The following is a 20,654-nucleotide window of genomic DNA, read 5'->3' as shown; positions in this document are numbered from 1 at the left end:
GAGTACTGCAGCACCTAAATCACCTGCATGTTGATAAAAAGAATGACTTGTTTGTGTTTTTATGCTTTTTCATTAATCAAAAGAAATTTATATATCATAAGAAATTAACTAAAAAATCATTGAAAACTCCCTTTCTGATGAAAAGTTAATCCTTGCTAGAACAAAAATAAAATTATAAATAAATCAATCATCATCAGTTCTGTCTCCTCCAAATCTGCCCATTTCCTTTTGATTGACCCATAGATGTGTGCACAATGTCTTTTGTTGAGCCACTCTCCTCTGATTTAACACACCTCACTCCTAGAAACTTTGGTTGTTCTCCAGGTGCAGACGTCTCTGTCTCCATCTTCAAACTGTCAATGTGAGCAATGGAGATGACAGTAGCAGCCACATACCACGGAAGAGCCATGAAGGAGCACACCACCATGAGAATGGCCACCCAGAAGAGATCCAGGTGATACCCAGCTCCTTTCTGTAGAAAGAGATAACAAAATCACATGGAAAAACATTTGTATTTGCTATCTATTTGCATTACCAGATAGGAATTAAGATTACCAAAAGAAACTGATTTATTTTACTTGAGGAGAGTATCAACTTGAAGGGCAGCTCATTAAGGGAAGGAACTTTATCTTTCTTATAAAGGAAGTTCTCCTAGCAACTAAAACTAGCCACCTTCTACAACTGCCATAGCAGTCATCTCCTCTATTATAGCTTTGAATAATTGTTTAACTTAAAGATTTAAGTCACAGCTTCACTTAGTATTTGCTTAGATTTATGGCTGATCATCGTGTTCTGTACTGTGGAATAAAGCATAAGATATAAATTATCACTAATTGGCATGGTTTCTATAATAGGAAAAAAGAATAAAAAGCTATGTCACAAAAGAAAATCAGAATTTTATATTCAGAAAATGGAGATATTGTGCCTACTTTGAAGAGTTAATAGTACTGTGCTATGAAGTACCAGCAGCAAAGCATCTTGTAGATACTTAAATGTAAGTAGCTGTTACACAGTAGGAGCTCAATAAATGGAGTTAGTAGCAGGACTGGTATTGGTTGTTGCTGTTCACAAAAGCATGACAGGCACCTTAAAAACAGGCATTTGGGGCCAACATATTCGTTCACCATCATTAGCAATTAGGGAAATGCAAATCAAAACTACCGTGGGATTTCATCTTAATCCAGTCAAAATGGCAGTCATCAAGAATACAAATAATAATGAATACTGGACAGGATGTAGAGAAAAAGGAACACTTTGACATTGCTGATGGGACATAAATTAGTACAATCAATATGGAAATCAGAATGGAGGCTTCTTAAAAGACTAGGCATGGAACCACCATATGACCTAGCTATACCACTTCTCGGTATTTATCCTAAAGAATTCTTACTACAGTGAGACACGCTTACTCATGTTTACTTCAACACATTCAAAACAGCCCAATTATGGAATCAGCCTATGTGTCTGCCAATGGATGAATGAACAAATAAAATGTGGTACATATACACAATGGAGTTTTATTCAGCCATAAAGAAAAATGAAATGATGACATTTGTAGAAAAATGGATGGAACTAGAGACTGTCATGTTAAGCAAAATAAATCAAACTCAGAAGTTTAAAGGCTCTATGTTTTCTCTCATAAATGGAGGCTAGAGAAGAAAAAGGAAAACAAAGGTGAAGGTGGAACTCTTAAAAATCAAAGGGAGGCCAGCTGAGGAAAGGAAACAAAGAGTGTGAGGTAGGAAAATAGAGGGGTGGGGGAAAATTCTGGGGAGTGATATTAGCCAAATTATATTATTATATTGTGTGCATATATGAATATGTTACAACAAATCTCATCAATCTGTACAACCATAATACACCAATAAAAATATAGAGGAAAAAAAGGCATTTTGCCTTTTCTCTCCCACAGTGTTTACCAGTATGCTGTTCATCTACACAATATTGAGCATATGTAGACTAAAGATCCAAAACAACCCGAGATGGTACATGGAGGACCATTTCTCACCTCTCATGATATATAAAAATAATTGCTTAACAACCTATTACTCGACATCATTAACCTAATTAATACCCTCTTAACAGTATAGGCTGGTTTGAAACATCACTCAATGGTCACAATAACATTTACTGACTGGAAGAGCAGACAATGTAACAAAAGGTCTAGCTCTTTTACTCCCTAGATCAATATTGTTAAATGTGTTCACAATGTTATTGTATGGTTATATTTCTCTGCTCTATTTATGAAGAAATCAGATGCTTAATACCCCTATGGAGCCTGAGAAAATAGAGCAGTCCATTTTCACAGCATGGAGGCAACAGTACCGAGAGGCAGAGGGGGACGGAGGGAGGAGAGGCTGGCTTTCAAAAATGAGAATGTGATTTACACCAGGATCCTGGTGACTGTTATCATTCAGATCCCGTTACAGTTTCACAGAACACCACTCTCCTTTCACTGAAATGCCAAGATTTCACCTCTGGCTTGCACACATGGGTCTAATCATATTCCCAGAGAACTCATAGCAGGAAAGAGGAGCTGACACAAGAAAGAAAAGCACATGGTCATCTAGTGCAGGTTTGGATGAGAACAAAAAACAGGTTAAGATGTATCTATAAAAGCAGTTCATTTCAGTTCTGCGGATGGCATTTATCTATCTTTATCTATTAAACTGGGTCAGGGAGGGGCAAGGGAGGCACATGTGGTTCAGATGAACTGGAACAAACTTATTCCATGATGACGAATGAGGTGAACATCATGATATATCTGGGATCTCAGTCATTCATTCTTTCAACAAATACTGACTGCCAACTTAGACCCAGGCACTATTTGAGCTGTTTGTAACACATCTGTGAATAAAACAGACAAAATTCCCTGGCTTCATGGCCCTTCTATTCTACTACAGGAGACTATAAACAACCCAAATAAATAATCTACATAGTATCTTAAAAAGTACTAAGTAGAGTTATAAGAACTTGGGCTTGTACACTGAGTATGATTGGACGGTCTTCAGTGGAGGAGTGACATGATTTGCTAGTGTTCTAAACATTCTGGCTGCAAATTGAGCAGAGTCAGGACAGAAAGACTAGATAAAAGGTGACTGCCATAACCCATGCAGGAGATTGCGATGTTTAGAACCAAACTGATGGCAGTGAAGATGGCTGGATTTCAGCTGTGCTTGGAGGTGGAGCCCTAGGATTTGCTCCCTTCTGCCTGCACATCTGTCATATAGCAACAGTCAATATATACCAATATCTAGAGCTTCCTCTCTCACCTCCCTCCTGCCTGAATCCTACACCACCACCACTTTCAACCTCATGCAATTCCTCAAATGTGTTTCACTCACTAAAGCCTTTTGTATTTCTGCCCACACAGCCTCTTCTACATAGAACTCTAATTTTCCAGGATAGATAGATAGTCCTATCTATCCTGAAGATTTAAATTAGCTTTCACTTTTTCCAATAGTTTATTCTGCCTCAGCCTAGATGAGATGAGTGAGTCGCTAGGTTAGAGATCCTCCTTTATGTTCCCCTATTTTTCATTTTATGCCTTCCTCTAGCACAGCACTCAAACTATCTTTTTTAATTGTATGTGCATTTATCTATTTTTTATATTAAACTTTAAGTAACATGGGGACCTAGACTGTGTCTGTTTTTCCCCTCTGTGTTCTGAATACTTTAGCAGAATGCACGATGAAGAGGTGATTCTCAATAAAGGTTTATTTTAAAAACAGAATGATAAATACTATATATATATTTGCCTGATAGCAACTATAAATTCTTAATTGGCCATTGAAAAGAAAGAGAAAACTTTATTGTTAACTGATAGATATGTGAAACATCTGGGGGTTCCAGGGAGGATGATAGTTGGAAATATCACATAATTTCAAGCCCTATTTAGACTAAAACACCAAAGTCCATGTAAAATTCTGTCTAATAAATACTATGTAGCAACATAGTATTTATTAGAATTCCAAAATCCTATTACCAAAGAACTTATGATAAGGATGTACATATTGGCCAGATCAATGGGTCAAAAGAATGGCCATTACAGAAAACGTTAGGCACACTACCCTGAGCTATCTTGATGCTTTCTCTATTTCAACTAAAACAGGTCTTAGTTAGGTGTACTAAAGACGAACACAAAAGGACAACATAATACTAAGAAGGGTGAAATAAGAATTTCAGATAGTAGAACACAAAGATAACTATGTATAATCACCAGAATAAATAAAAGTTCTGGGATAAAGTAATTATAGACATAATTACTCTGTACCCCTTGATATCACTGCCTCCAAAGTCTTCCTTCCTTTCAAGGATGCTGAGATGTCTTGCTATTCTTAAGACGGGACGATCATCATGACCTGAATGTCCTGCTTGGTCTACCACTATTTCTACCTCCCTCTCCAGGCTCAACTCTCCTCTCCCACTCAGCCACACAGTAGCTCATTCTCATCAGCATACCTCCTCCTGTGAAGCCTGCACACACACAATGATAAATCACTTCGCTTTCCTGGCCAAGTGATATAAGATTTTGATTTAGAAGGATGGCTCTGTTTGCTTACAGAGGGTATATCAGAAGTGGTCAAGATTGGAGGCAAAGAGCAGACCTGAGAATACTGCCATAATCAGTACTGAGATGAAGTAGTTTAAACTGAAGTTATAGCACTGGGGAAAGACCATGGGCAGAGAGGAGAGATTTTAAGGAGACTGAGTCTAAAGAGGGAAAAGCAATAACTTCATTTACCAAATTTTGATGCAAACTTATCCAGGCTTATCATGTTTAATACAGTATCCTACATATATTAGACTCTGGAGACATATTGGTTGGAAAGAATGGTAAAAGCTATACTTCAAAGTCCCTGGTGCCCTGAACTATTGCCATGAAGACCTACCTCAGAAGCCAAATGCTTGTGAGAGAAGTTGTTCCTGCAAAACAATTTATATATGTATAAAAATAAGCTATTCCAAAAACATCCTGGTTAGCTAAAAGGACCTGAATGGCTAGATTTGAATGAAATGAAAATAACATTGAAATCCTAGCCCAGTTTTTGCAAAAGAACATTGCAAGAAATATAGAAAATAGCTTTTTTCAAAAATAACACATGAAACTTCTTTATGTTCCTTACCCCTCCTCATTGCCACTGACTTTTTCAGATTCTCATAACTTCTCTCCAGGATTATACAGCAGCCTCTTTCCATCCACTTCTCCCGTACATCTTACTGCTGTCAGTGGGAGAGTCCAAAATGCTGTTCTGATGCCATCCACCCCAGGGTGAGGTTGCGCAGGGAGGTCAGCAGTGACATGTAGGCCCAGCGGGCCAAGCCTCGCTTACCATGCTGAAGCTCCTGTATCTAGGACCTTATGGGGAGCCCTTGAGGAGCCTAAAACTCTGCGTTCCCTAACTGTGCCTTGCACATTCTGCACCAGTTCCTTTCTAAAAGCCACGCTTCAAACTGCCCTTCCATCCTCCTCAGCCAGGTTTTAAATCCATTTCCCCACTTCAAATCCAACTTGAATTCCCCTCTTCGTCTTCCATACCACCCAAGAGCCTTCAGCACTCAACACTGTTCTCTCCATGAAGTCCTCACTTTACTCTTCATCCTGACAATCCACTTTCCCCACAGATTAATCTTAAAAAACTAAATCATTATGTGGCATTTCCCTGCTCAAAAACCTCTCTGGCTTCCTGTTTCCCTTTGCATAAAAATTAAACGCTATGACATCCTCTGTTAAGATTCTATATGGTTGTTCTTCCTAGGACTATTTTGTAGCCCTCCCTCCCCTGGGAACTTCTGGCAATGTCTGGAGACATTTTTGGTTGTCACAACTTGGGGGAGAAGGTGCAACTGGCATCCCTTGGCTAGAGGCCAAAGATGCTGCTAAAAAGCCAACAACATGGAGGACAGCTACCACCAATGAGGAATTATTCAAATTGACAACAATGCTGAAGTTATGAAACTTTGTTATTTGTGACTTGACCCCACCTCTGACCTCATCTTGAACCATGAGTCCTTCCAGCCTGCTATTTGTTCCTCAATACGTCATGCTTCTCCCACCCTGGGCCTTTGCAGTAGCTCTTTGCATGGAAAACTAGTATTTAATAAACATTTATTGAAAACCTATTCTGTGCTGGGCCTATATTAGATAAAACATTTATTGACAGGATACCTGGTTATACAGGGAATGCTTATTATTAGATTGAAGTCAGACATAAAAATAAATGATTCAGTGTATATGTAAGATACAGGGCACAAAGGAAGGCATGATCAATTCTAACCTTGGTAGCAGACATAGTTGCTACACAAGGGAAGTCCATAAAATTTCTTCAAGTCACAAACAAAATGCAGAACTGTTTTCACCCTCAACAGTTAACACAAGTGTTCAGTACATAGCAAGCACTCAATAAATGCTCAAAAGGTTAAGTATGTCCTTTAAAGACTAAAAGCATCCAGCCTTGTCTTTGTGAATATAAACCCAAAGGACGTTTTATTTTCTGAAACTAGAGATTATTTTAAGTACAAGGATAAAAAGTAAAATTTTATTTCCCTTTGAAATTGTATATGCTCTGCTAATACAGAGCAAAATTTAGGAATTCATCCACAGAAATAAAAATCTGCAAGAGAAGAAGATTAGGCTAGCAGGCTAAAGTGTCCATCTGGTACAAAGATGATAACAACGGAGAGGTCAGGAGCGGTACACATGCATGCAGAGACGGAGAATAAACATTCATGCCTGGAGCACACCATGATCCAGACAACACGCTGGTTTATGGAGATACTAAGAGCCATGACATAGAACCTCCCACGAAGGGGGACACAATCAGATGAGAGGACTCAGATTTTGTGTGAAAATTATAATGTACTCTAAGTAGATATTCCCACAGATTTGGAAAAAAAAAAAAGTGCAGAGGCTGAAAAGTTTAATTATGCCTACAGTGAACTCACAAACGCTCTCTACAATGATGCCATCCCTATAGGGTTTTAAACTAGATAGGCACTCAGTTTTGAGACATGGGGACCTGTGTGCGTGTTTTTCAGTTATCACCCATCTCAAACAGTGTAACAAGTTTGAGAACCATGTGAACAAAAGTAATAAAAATCTTCAGTTACATCTATGTATTGAGTTTACCAAATGGAATTATGGTGGGTCACCAAAGAGCTAAAAAAGAAGAACAAATTGTAATCATTACCTTGAAAACATTTTGGACCAAAAATGAGGATAATTTAACAGAGTAAATATTATAAAAGGGATCCTGTGACCAGTACCACAGGATTATATAATTCAACAGCAAAAAAATAAGCAAGAGCAATACAAATTACACTAAGGGTCAAGAAAGGCTACACTGAGAGGTGTTATGTTTGGAGGATCTTAAGGATGAAGATTTTGATAAGTAGCAATGAATGAGAGGTGGAGAAAAGAGATTTCCAGTCATAATACCTAGCAGAAGAAACTGTCATATTTAAGGAGAAACCAACAGGTCTTATGACCAGCCCCCTGGTTAGTATCTGGAGAGAATCACTTTATTTATTTATTTGTTTGTTTGTTTGTTTATTTTACAGAGAGAGAGAGAGAGAATTTTTTTAATATTTATTTTTTAGTTTTCGGCAGACACAACATCTTTGTATGTGGTGCTGAGGATCGAGCCCGGGCCACATGCATGCCAGGTGAGCGCGCTATTGCTTGAACCACATCCCCAGCCCAGAGAATCACTTTAAATTTAGGTTGGAGTCATCTCATAGTGCTTTAAATCCCAGGCTAGGGTAAATGGCATTCTTCAAGGGGCAAAGTTTTGCAGGGTCAAGGTGCAAAGGTTTAGAATGTGCATGTAGAATGTGCATACAAAAACAGCACTTTTAAAAAATTAATGCTTGGTCACATCAATGTTTATAGCAGCACAATTCACAATAACCAAACCATGATGCCCTTCTACAGATGAATGGATAAAGAAACTGTGGTATCTATACACAGTGGACTATGACTCAGCACTAAAAGAGAATAAAAGTATGGCATTTTCAGGTAAATGGATGGAGTTGGAGAATATCATGCTAAGCCAAGTAAGCCAATCCCCAAAATGTTTTCTCTGATCCATAATGGCGTGGGGGGTGGTGCATGGGACAAGTGGAGGGACTTTGGATTGGGCAAAGGGGAGGGAGAGAAGGGGTATGGGAGTAGGAAAGATAGTGGAATAAGATGTGCATCATTACCCTAGATACTTGTATGAAGACACAAATGGTGTGACTCTACTTTGTGTGTAACAAGAGAAATGAAAATGTGCTCCATTTGTGTACTATGAATTGAAAAGCACTTTACTGTCAAGTATAACTGATTACAACAAGTAAAAAAATTAAAAAAATTAATGCTTGGAATAAAGAAAGGGAGATTGGTAATAACTCATAACTTAACTATTAAAAAATCAAGCCATGAAATAAGAGAACTGGATCCAATGTTATGAAAGTAGGAATGGAGAAAAAAAATAAAGACAGAGCAAGGTAGGGCAAAAAAATCACACATTCCAATGAAAGGCTTTGCCATAAAAGAAATCAGAGAAAATTACCTATTATCTACAACTATACAATATCTAATTTTAGATACCTAAATGATTTATCCCTCCTAAACCCAAACTATGATACTCTAGAAATAATTTTCCTTGTGAAAAGTGTCTCTGGCTTTGTAGTCTGAACCTGACTCTGCTCCGACCTCTGCAGTAACTCAGTGATCGACCTTGGGGAAGTCGTGACCTTGCTGAACCTTGGTATTGCGCACTATGCAGGGATAATGCAGGGCATAACTAACCAAATGATGGCCAGGAAAAAAAAAAAAAAGCCAAGCACCTTGGCGTTCCTACATCAATACAGAGCTGTTCAGCAGAGTGGAAAGGTGGATCCCATCCCAAGCAGAGCAGACAGCCAGAGCCACTTGACACAGAGCCAAAGCAAATGCCACCCCAAAACACACTGCTTTTAATATCACAATGCCTCCATCTCTCTCACTGTTTCAGGTTTCTCTTTTGCATCGATTTCATAGCAGTTAGAATCTCTGATTTTCATATTCCACAGCTCCCATTTCCTAACAAACTGTGAACAAAACAATTTACTGAGCAAAAAGCCTTTGATTCCTCATGAAATGTCCACTGGTATCATCAGATTTGTGACAAAAGACGGGCACTTGTTCTATAGCTATCTCTATGCAAAAGAATGGTTTCAAATAACCAATCTCAAGAGGGATGAAAAGTTATTTTTATACACTCAACTCTTACTTTTAGAGGCAAATGCTAATACAACTCAATTGTCTAATGTTTTCTCTGAAGAAGAGAATAATTTTTTCCATATTTTATCAATCCTAACTTTTCTAAATTTTAAGTTCTGAATTTTATTGCGAAAATTCTTTTTTTTTTTTTAAAAAAATGTGGCATTTATACACAATGGAGTATTATTTATTTATTTTTAGTTCTCGGCGGACACAACATTTTTGTTTGTATGTGGTGCTGAGGATCGAACCCTGGCCGCACGCATGACTGGCGAGCGCGCTACCGCTTGAGCCACTCCCCAGCCCCAACGAAAATTCTTATTGATAAGAAAACTTAATGAGCAAAAAAGAATAGGAATTTACCTCCAAAGGTACATAACATATCTGACCAAATGAAGATTAAAATTAAGAACTGATTTCTAATTTTGTTTTTGGAATGAAAATGTATTGGTCAATATCCATTTTTGTCTTTGGTGAACTAAATCAACACCAAAATCCTTAGCAATAGAGAACATTTTAAAATGTTCAAAAAAGTCACAGAAAAATAACCTTTAAAACCCTGGCTTGCCAGGCATGGTGGCATTTGCCTATAATCCCAGCGGTTTAGGAAGCTGAAGCAGGAGAGTCACAAGTTTGAAGCCAGCTTCAGCACCTAGTGAGGCCCTAAGAAACTTAGTGAGACCCTGTCTCAAAAATAAAAAAAAAAAAAAAAAAATTAAAAGGACTAGGGATGTGGTTCAGCAGTTTAACATCCCTGGGTTCAATTGCTGGTACCAAAAATAAAAACCATGGTTTATCTACAGGGAAGAGAACAATTTAGAGACAATGACAAAAGACAAACCAAAAAACAGCAACAGAAAAGACAAAATCCATAGGGTCATTAAGCCCCAGAGCTTCAACAGCCCCGAGAGACTGTGCCAATCCTTGGGGATTTAAGGCCTGAGTCAGAATGACTGTCTGAACTCTAATGACAGAAACCAATCCTAGGGTTATAGGGAAAAGGATAGAGATGAAGACACAACCCAAAATAAAATTGGGATTCTCTAAAAACAGCCTATTCACTTGGCCAATTAGCGGGGGGAAATGCAGAGAAAATCAGTATAGATACATGCCTCTCTCAGCCATGCCATGGGGTATAATGCCAAGAGAAAAGAAAAGAAAATCTTTAGGGACATTCCTACCCATTAATCTATACTTCCATTTGGGGCTGTCATTCATACTACATCAGTGACCTAGGAAACCCCAAGCCAAAATTATAGTTTAAAAGGGACCTGGCCTTAGTGTATGTCTCTCTCTCTCTCTCTCTCTCTCTCTCTCTCTCTCTCACACACACACACACACACACACTCTCTCTCTCTCTCTCTCTCACACACACACACACACACACTGCTATAGGTAGATACACTGATGATGGATATATAATATCAATCCTATATCTCATTAAGCTTCTAAATCCAATGATTTACAGGAAATACAGAAGACTAGAGGAGGAAACAGTCACCAAGATCTAGACTATAACAAAATTTTTCAGCACAAATGTGGCAGATTTTACTTTCCCAAAATGGCTGAGGCATACCTCCTCTCTCATATGCTTGCCTACAATGTGAACTTGCCATTCCCCCATATTGAGATGGATTCTTTCCCTGCCTCCCAGAATGGAGGCTGCCCCTGGGACTATTTGACCAGTTGACTATGGAAAAGTAAAGCAGCAAAGCTGTGCCGGGTGCAGGTGTAAACATTAAAATGCCTAGCTTCTTCCCCTTCTTAATCCTTGGAAGTCAGTTGCCAAGTAACACAAGTGCACATAACCCAGGTACTGCAGTGTGAGAAGCTCTGCACACATGGAAAGGCCCTGCAGGGTGGGATGCCACGTAGTGGGAGTGGCTGGGGGGAACACACACTTATATCACATACAGATATATGTATGTGTATAAAATATACATAGAGAGACAGAGGCAGACATCTAAGAAACATCAAGGTGTCAGACTGTGAGTCCTGAGTGAGTGGCAGAGCCATCTTGTACAGTCAGCCCAGTCAAACTTTCGGATGACACCAGTTCATGCTGCTACCTCGACTACAATGCAGACTTTGAGCAAGAGCCATCCTACAGGGCTCAGTTCACTCAAAGAAACACAAGAGAGGACAACACATTGGCTTTTTGGTCTTTTAACTAAGCTGTCAGGTGGCTTGTTGTACAGCAAAAGATAAAGAGAATAACAACCAACTTGCGTGCTCTCAACAAATAAATTCCATGGGAAAATGAAGAAACAAAAACCAGACAGACATAGGGAAAAATCTATAGATTAAAAGTTTATAAAAGATTTTAAATGATTAGGATTTAAAATGATAATATGCAAACTTTATCTGGATCCTGATTTAAATAAATTAAATATTGAAAGCTTATTATATAATTATGATGCTTTTAAAAAATTAATATTGGCCACATATTTGATGATATTAAGGAATTTTGTTAATTTTTTAGCTGATGATGGTATAGTGGTCATGTTCTTAAAAAGAGACCTTTAGAAATATATATTTCTTAAAACTTCTGGATATTATGGCATGCTTTCTAGACTTACTTCAAAGTATTTTAAAGACTGTTGAGAAGATGGAGGCTCAGATGATACAATATTGGCCACAAGTAGATAATTACTGATGTGGAGTGATAAGTACTTTTAGTTATTCTACTATTCTACTTTTTTATGTATATTTGAAATTTTTCATAATAACAAATTTGTTTATTTGTTATTAAATAATAACAAATAACAATAAAAATGCCTTAAGGTTGGTAGGACTCGAATATGCCTTTCAAATAAAATCTTCTCTGGAAGCCACAAATTGAACATTTGCTTGTTTAATGGACTTTGAAAGCATAGGCATAGGAATATTAGCCACAACTTAAAACAACAAAAAACAACTACACATAATACATGAGGAAGAAAGGGACCAGGAAAAAGGATCAGCCAAGAGAACAAAGTTTACAATCAAAACTGCAAAAATAGTCCATTTAACAAATACATAAGATAAATAAAAGAGTATACAGAGGAATAATAAGAAAGTCTGGAACTATCAATATTGACCAGAAAGACATGGAAAAGAACAAAAGAGAAATTCTAAAAATAAGAAACACAATTCTTAAAAAAAAAAAAGACATAAAACCAGAATGACATGGAAAAGAACAACAAAAAAAAAGTATAATTCTTGAAAGAAAAGAGTAAATGGACTTGTTTAGTAGTAGAATGGAACAAAAAACAACAACAAAGGAATTAGTTAAAAGAAAGACCTGAAAAAAATACCTAAAATATATCACAAAGAGAACCAAGAATGGGAAATATTTAAAAAACAGATCAACAGACATGGAGAACAAGATGGAAATACGTAATTCATCTTTAATGTGGAATTCTAGAAGGATGTATTAGAATTTGAATGGGTCAAAGATATACAAAATTCTACAAATGATAAAAGATGCTAATCTTTGGATTCAATAAACTAAATAAATCCAACATATAATAAAACCTATGCCTATACAAATTGTAGTGAAACTCTAAAACAAAGACAAAAAATAACCATAGATTGGCAAAAAGAAAAGACAGATTATTTATAAAGCAATGAAAATTATAGCAACATACATACCACTTTTATGGAAGTCAAAAATAATGAAAAAAAGCTTTTAAGTAGTGAAATATCTCAACTTAAAATCACTTATCCAGAGAACTACCTTTCCAAATGAGGGTGAAACAAAAACATCCTAGTCAAACAAAAATGAGTGAATTTAGTACCTGAAGACCATAGTGGGGAAAAGTTTTTAAGTCCTGATAGGTAATTACTGTATATAGGAGATAGTTCAGTCTAAAGGAGACTAGTCCAAAAAAGAAAGATAGAAATGCAAGAAGATCTTCATAAAGAAAAGATGCCATCTTCTGTTATTTTCCCCCATAACAGCTGAATTGTTAAGGTACAGAAGAATTTCATGATTCTTAATAACCTTGTAATTTAAAAACAATTTTTGAAACTCACTGGGTGATAAAATGCTAAAAAGTAATTTACTGATTTTTATAAAAAATCATTTTCCTGAAGAACAACAAACACAGGCATAAAATCCTGAGCAACAGAAAACAAGATGGTAAGACTAAAGAATTGCCCTCATCTGTTTACTAATTGCCCCTAGAATGAATACCTTTGCTTAGAATAATATGAGGTAGACAGCCAGGCACTGTAACAAGGCATTCAGTGAATATATGAATTATGTCCTGACTGTCCAGTTGGGGGCAAGGCATAAATACATAAGCAGCTAAACAACACTCTTAGAATTAAAACTATCTTAAGGCAGGACAGTATTTGCTTATGGCAAAGGGTAGAAGGAGAGTCATTTTAATCTAAGTTTCCAAACGAATTCTCAAACTTTTCTTTGATAATAACTGAACACCAGTATTTTCCTTTTGTACCAGTGATTCCCTGAAGATGTTTCTTTTTTTTAGTGGAAGTCTACTATTCTAACTTCCTATATCAGGTGGTGTACATGTTACTTATTTTCATGATTCCACAAACTATCTCTCTTCTCTTAAAGCCCAAGTTCTGCTCCCTTCTAACATTCCATATCACTAAATGTGCTTATGTCCAGGATAGGTACATCAGTACATACCCGCCTTATGACTTTAGCATCTAATCCAGGATCTTCCTCTTGACCACTCTCTGTGCTGTCCAATGATATCAACACTGATGCAAATGAGACTTTCAACACCCTGGACTCCCAACACCCCAATGTCCTCTCCGGTGTGCTTCAGGAGCTAGTTGCACACTTTGGATCAGCTCATCACTCTCAGATTTCTCTCCTCCCAAACTTTCAAAATCTAAACTTCTCTCCTCTTTGACCCAAGCTCTTAGTTTTCTTCTTCTCCTAGTCTTCTTATTATGGGATTAACTCCTTTCTCACTGTGATCCAAGTTCTAACTGGGAAGTTTATCATAACACTCCTCATCTTTCTTATTTCTCCACCCTGTGGGTTTCATAGTCAAACAATTCTTTTACATTTTTTTTGTATTTTTCCTTTTACTACATCTTCTCTGTTGAATTCAATTCATTATAATTTCCTCTCCTGATTCTGGGTGACTGATTTTAATGCATTTTTATGCTTCCCTTATTTGGTAGTTATGAAAAAGGTTAATGAATTAATATATAACATAAAGTGATTAGAACATGGCCTGACTCATAATAGACATCCACCAAATTAGAGCTCTTATTAGAGTTATTATTCATATCTCACTTCCCCAAATGGCATTTTTGAAATCTTTCATGGCCTAAAGAAATCATGAGATGGATATTATAAGAACATTTTAGGCAGTTCTCATGAAAGATATCCTAGACAACTAATGCATTTTCTCTTCTTAGACTCATGACAAAGTTAGTAACTAATTTAAAAAAAAGCTAGAATGTACAAAATAAAGCATCTTTCTCTATACTTGATGGTCAGTAACATTCTGAGACAAATGTGGGAAGACAAAAAATATAAATGTTTACCAAGAGCTTATAAACATGAACTACCTGAATAATCTTTAAGAATAAAACTTTGAAGATTCCCAACACAAAGAAATGATAAATGTTTAAAGAGGTAGAAATGATAATTACTCTGATTTGATCACTCAGCAGGATATACACATACCAAATTACCACACTGAAACCAATAACTATGCACAATTGTGTGTGTGTGTGTGTGTGTGTGCGTATTCCTAGAGACTGAATCCAGGGTTTTATGTATAACAGAAAAGTACTGTACCACTGAGCTACATTCCCAATCCCTAAAATATTTTTTGAATGAAAAAAAAAAGAATAATTTTGAGTTGGTTTAACAGAGTAATACAGAGCAGGTTCTCAGTAGATGTTCACCAAATCTTTAAATGACACCATCTTCACTACAGGCAGTTACCACATTAAAACTTGAATTAGGATGACTATGGCTAAGGACTGTTGTTCACTGTCACTCTTTGGTCGTGACTAAAACATAATTTGAAACACTACTTTCTGATTTAAATGATTTTCCCTAAAGAGTTATATTGAGGACCCATGTCAATACAAGAGGCTCTATGACTGTAAAGTCTTAAGGAACACTGGCTATGGTTTAACGCCCAATAAAACTCTCTTGGTTTTTGAAATCAATAAATGTCATCAAGCACTACAAAAACTGTAGAAGGCAGATAACCATTATTATAGGCACTTACCTTGAGTTTATGTTCTTTTCTATTTACAATCACAGCTGTGATCTGTTGGTCCATGAAAATCAGAATGGTGACCAACAAAGCAGGGATGGCAGCAGCAAGGTAAACCCACCAAGGGTTCCCTCCAAACGGTGGGACAAACCATCCTCGGTTTGGACTTGTTGGCTTAAAGTAGAAAGAGAATATTTTTCAAAACAATATCAAGTTACTACATACTACTCAGTGGAAAAAAAATCAGTGGAGGATATATATACAAACCAGGCTGGATAAAGGAAATTTTTTACCAAAAATCTTTCTAAAGAATTTTATTTTAAAGGTTATGTTTAAAGGCAGGAAATAAAGAATATGGGTTGTTGGGAAAGCAGGGGATACCACTGTATGGACTTGGGGTGATTTCAGATAAGGACTCAAGATAGAAAAAGTGATTTAAATTTTACAGGGATCCAGGAGATAACCCCAAATGTAATATTCAGTAAAAAGTTAGAATCATCATGAGTTTTGCTCTTGGGTTTTAGCAATTATAATGAAGAACTTAGAGAATCATCATGAGTTTTGATCTTGGGTTTTAGCAATTATAATGAAGTTGTTTTTACTACTACCAAATCATAATAGCTTCATCATATATAAAAAGCTTTAAATATTTTGTAATTGAACTGAATTAAATATCCTAATCTTTCATTTCATATTTAAAATTGATCCAGAAGAACTACTTAAATCCTTATACATATCACAGAAAACTGAAGGAAAAAAAAGGTCATTTTTTCCAGTTCTTGGTCTATTTTCTGTCAGATCATACATGTCTATTTCAGAAAAAAAATTTCCTATGCTTCCTTATTTTAAACAATTCAAATAATGAAATGAACTAGAATACTGTCTTATGAATTATTTTCTCTAGGTTTTCTATCAATGAAGAAAGTCTCACATTTTTTCTGAGGCTATTTCTATCTTTGGACACCCTTGCTCATAACTCTATCACTGAATGTATCCACGTTTCCCACATTTAACAGGTTGTGAGTTCATAAGGGAAAGTACTTTGTCTTGCTCATTAATGCATTTAAAATCCCCCTTATAAAGCCTAGCTCAAAGCCAACATTTAATAAATATTGAATTAATGGTTGAATGAATGAGAACTTATCTTTGCTGATAAATATGTGATGGCAGATAATGCCCAAAATATTGTTTGCTGCACCATATATATCCTTTCTTTATTAAGTTGTTATTATACTAAAACTGCAGTCAATTTAATATTTCTTAGCACATATACGATCTCAACAGTGCAGAGAGTGAGGATTATTCTAGAAAATAGGTAAGAGACTTACAACAGAAAATTAGCTAGTGACATATTTAATAATGGCTAAAATGTAGTTTTTGTCCAGTATACCTGGATATACCAATAAGTTTGCAAAATAAATAATTCTTATTCTTTTTTTGTAATAATTAAAATTCACATTATATACAAATGTGTTTGGCAGGTAGTTAGATACTATGAAAATTGAATTAGGAGTCCTGAGACTTAGTTTTAACTTCAATCCTTGATACCACTAGTTAACCATGGACATTTTACTTATTTTTCATGAGCTTCAATCTCAACTTTATAAAATAAGAATGATGTTAGTTATGTTGCACACTTCCTAGAATTATTGCATGAATTAAGATGATAAAGTATACGAAAATAATTCAGGTATTTTAAAATATTCTAAAAATACAAGCTGGGTCTATAATGTTATCCATTACTTTAAAATAAAGATCAATTCAATATGAACCTTGCATTTGATCCTAGTCTTGGCATTTTAGTGAAGTCAGTATAATGACTAACTGTATAAATGAGTCTAACAAAGAACTGCTTTTTTGAAAGGAATGGATAATTATACAAAATTAACTGAGACACACAATAAACTAGAACATGGGAAAGGCAAAATATCAGAATTCAAGAAACAAGCAAAAGATAAACACTCACCTTAAACTCACTTGGCACAATTAGTTTTGGAGTGTCCACACCTACAAGGGCATCTATTACACAAAATATGAGAATGGACAAGATAATGGCAAAGTCACTGATTAGCTTTCTTGCCTGGAAAAATAAAAAAGAAAGAAAGAACTATTTAGCACCAGATACATTTTCCTGTGTTTGAACTGAAAAAAGAATTCTGTATTTGTTAACAATTTATAATAACAGTTTCATCAACAAATTATCACCTGCCCAGACATAATCTGATCCCATAGAACAAGCCAATATGTATGTGTGTACATACTCATGCAGGTACAAAGGAGGTCAAAAAGAATATATTCCTGAAATTCCATACAAGCACTTGCCCTGTATGGAGTACAAATGACAGCTGGATAAGAATGAAATCTAAGTGTGTGTTGTAGAAAGAAATACATCTGCTCATTTGGAAGGCAGTACTGTGATAAATAAAGCAATATAAATCCTATAAGGTAACCTGAAAACACCACAGATCTCTCAGGAAGGGTTACAAGTTCCAGTCCATTGAACGAAGTAAATATCCAGACCCAGAGTAATGTCAAGTGAGGGAAGATGGAAATGTAAGGGCTGCACTAACTTTGTCAAAGGAAATATTCCTCACTCTAGGCAAGTGCTTCAAGTCTCTTGGGGGTGATGGGAGCAGGGCATTCTCTACCCAACTACTTCTTAAGTGTGGATGCCATTATTTGGTCATTCTCCAAGTTCCTAAGTGCCTGCCTTTGTTCAGGACAAGGTCTGGGTTTATAGGATGCAGCATGAAAGCCTGTCCTTTCCCATTAAGTGATTGCAGAGTGGCCACTTACAAGTCATTAAGGAGAGCAGAGGGCCATTTAGTTCCTTAGAGGTTACTTTGTAGTCTCTAGTGGCATTAAGACCATTCTAGGTCATCAACACCTGAGATTCCCATATGGAGGGTACACAGGGTAATTATCATTTCATCATTCATCAAAATTTACGGAGTTCCTAATATTTTTCTTGTTGCTAAGGATAATTAACCTAATTCATGTCTTCTTGAAGCTCAGAGCCACGTTGCATAAAAGGAAGACTTCTCCTAAATAAAATCAGGGTTGATTCAGACTTTATCAAGTTATCTTAGGAAGAATAATCAAGAGTTTTTGCTGCAGCTAAATGAAGGAAGAGAGATCAGTGATAACTGAATGTAATGCACCATTTTCGGGGTAGAGGATCTCTTGACAGAGAAGTGAAACTATTGTAGCTACGTATTCCACAGAAACTGCAGAGAAGCATGGAAATTATTTGGCAGTGTATGCATGTTGAAGGCTGTGGGACCCAATTCTTTACCTTATGTCAGAAACCTTGGGTACCAACTAGAAGCAGGATCAAGGATAGGTATTTTAGCCAGGAGTCATCAACACCTCTGGCCTCTTAGAAGGCCAGATTCTGCTAGGTGTAGCTCTCTTGAGACACACACCATAGAACAGAAGGTGAGTTATGGGACTTCTCAAGGGCAAGTTAACACCAATCACACATAATAATTTCAAGAACAAACAAATGGAAGGGATTAATTTGGGGAGAAAATATAGTACAGCTCTGAGGAGCATAATTACTATAGTCAGGTCACCTGGGTCGGAATTTCAGCATCATTATTTACAATCTATAATTCTAAAAAACAATTTTTTTTAGTTATAGGTGGATACAATACCTTTGTTTTATTTATTAATTTATTTTTTTGTGTGGTGCTGAGACTTAAACTCAGTCCCTCACATGTGCTAGACGAGTATTCTACCACAGAGCCACAATCCTAGCCCCAACAATCTATAAATTCTTATCCTTTCTTAGCTTCAATTACTTTGTCTACAAAAGAGAGCCAAAATAATACCAATAATTTCACTGGTTGGTTTTAAGAATTAAATAAGATAAGCCATGAAAGTGCTTAACTTAATCCCTGAGGATAAATTACTATTGTTATTCCATATTCCAGAAGACCTCTTGGCTGCAGAAACTACTAGGATGACTAAATGACACTGTCAGGAGGTCTTTTAAATGAAACAAGAAATAAAAGCCCAACAATAATGTGAAACTGCTACTCAGAGCCACATGGGTTGAAAGTATCTGGAATTACTGCAGAAAATGGATGGGATGCTTCCCAGGGTCTCAATACTAGAAAAAAAAGCTTTCTTTAAGTTTTGTGCAAGTAGGGTTGACACTCGTGATTCAGAATAGTCTGGCAAAAGGTGGTCCCACGAAACAGCTTCAGAGATATGTTGGGATATACAACCATCCCTCTGGTCTAATAAGTCAGAAATCACTGGAGGACCCTAGATAAAGACAAAAAGAAGGGAGTTCTTATTTATTCCTCTCCTGGTCCAAAACCAGGCCATTCAAACTTGACAACTCAAGTATTCTATATATTATTCAAAGGATGAGGGAAATAGTTTTTAGAAAGACAGTTTTCCCTGGGGTGGGAATCCAAAGTCTTTATTTCTTTCCTTCATTTTGTCATTCAACAAACTTTTTTTTAAGCATTTATTCCATGCCAAGTGCCAGATTAGGTGCTGGGGATCCAAAAGCAAAGCAGGAACTGGAAGATACAAGGAGTTTATAAGCTACTGGGGAAAACAACAGAACACAGTTTTTACAACATGGCTAAACTGTGGTTTCTGTGGAGGCACCCAGTTCCAAGGTGAGGGTTTGAATGTCGTCTCCCCATTGACTTGTTTCAGGGCTTGGTCTCAGTCATCTAATCTTCCTGAGCTTTGGTTTCCTGGCCTGTACATGGAATAAAGCTGTCTTTCCCATTCATAGTAGGTCCAGGTGAGATATACTGACAGATTTTGTAACCTCTATGTAGAAGGTAGCTTTACCAATACAGTTGTGCCTTTTTCTATGTAAGGAAAGTCTGGGGATTTCCAGAAAATTGTGTATTAACTTAGTCTCTCTTTATTTTGTCCTGCAAGAACTCAAAAAAGATAAAACGTTGGTACAATAAAAATTCCTGGTTTAAAGAGAAGTACGTGGAAAGAAACAACTGTTCAATTGACAAGATTCCCCAATAAGATACAAAATTTTTAAAAAGACAGTTTTTCTTTTTTCTTTTCTTTTTTAATAAACAGGAGATGGGAAATAGAAGGTAGCAAGTGAATGCAATCTGCATGCAATTCCTTGGTAGGAATTCCTGTAAGACCTATACCTCTGGCCCTGCTAAAGGACAGACCTGCTTGACTAGAATTAGGCAAGCACCTGGGAAATG

At 36.5% G+C, this 20,654-nt stretch overlaps 1 protein-coding gene across 6 annotated transcripts in view; it reads right to left on the bottom strand.

Annotated features, from left to right (window-relative positions):
- The window catches only part of Slc4a4 (solute carrier family 4 member 4), a 406,144-nt gene that overhangs the window by 24,425 nt on the left and 361,065 nt on the right, over window positions 1-20,654 (bottom strand). For all 6 annotated transcript variants that reach the window (XM_058574042.1, XM_046428692.2, XM_058574038.1 and 3 more), the window contains exons 17-19: window positions 17,417-17,530; window positions 15,463-15,624; window positions 294-472 (exon numbers count right to left, since the gene is read on the bottom strand). In XM_058574042.1, the coding sequence (XP_058430025.1) occupies window positions 294-472; window positions 15,463-15,624; window positions 17,417-17,530 (455 nt within the window). The remainder of the gene's footprint in view (window positions 1-293; window positions 473-15,462; window positions 15,625-17,416; window positions 17,531-20,654) is intronic.

The sequence above is a fragment of the Marmota monax genome, unplaced genomic scaffold, assembly GCF_021218885.2.
Source record: "Marmota monax isolate L192 unplaced genomic scaffold, Marmota_monax_Labrador192_F-V1.1 WCK01_AAM20220418_F8-fsc00132, whole genome shotgun sequence".
In the NCBI taxonomy this organism is placed as follows: Eukaryota; Metazoa; Chordata; class Mammalia; order Rodentia; family Sciuridae; genus Marmota; species Marmota monax.
The sequence above is the reverse complement of the archived record's forward strand: the minus strand, read 5'-3'. Positions and strand labels throughout refer to the sequence as shown.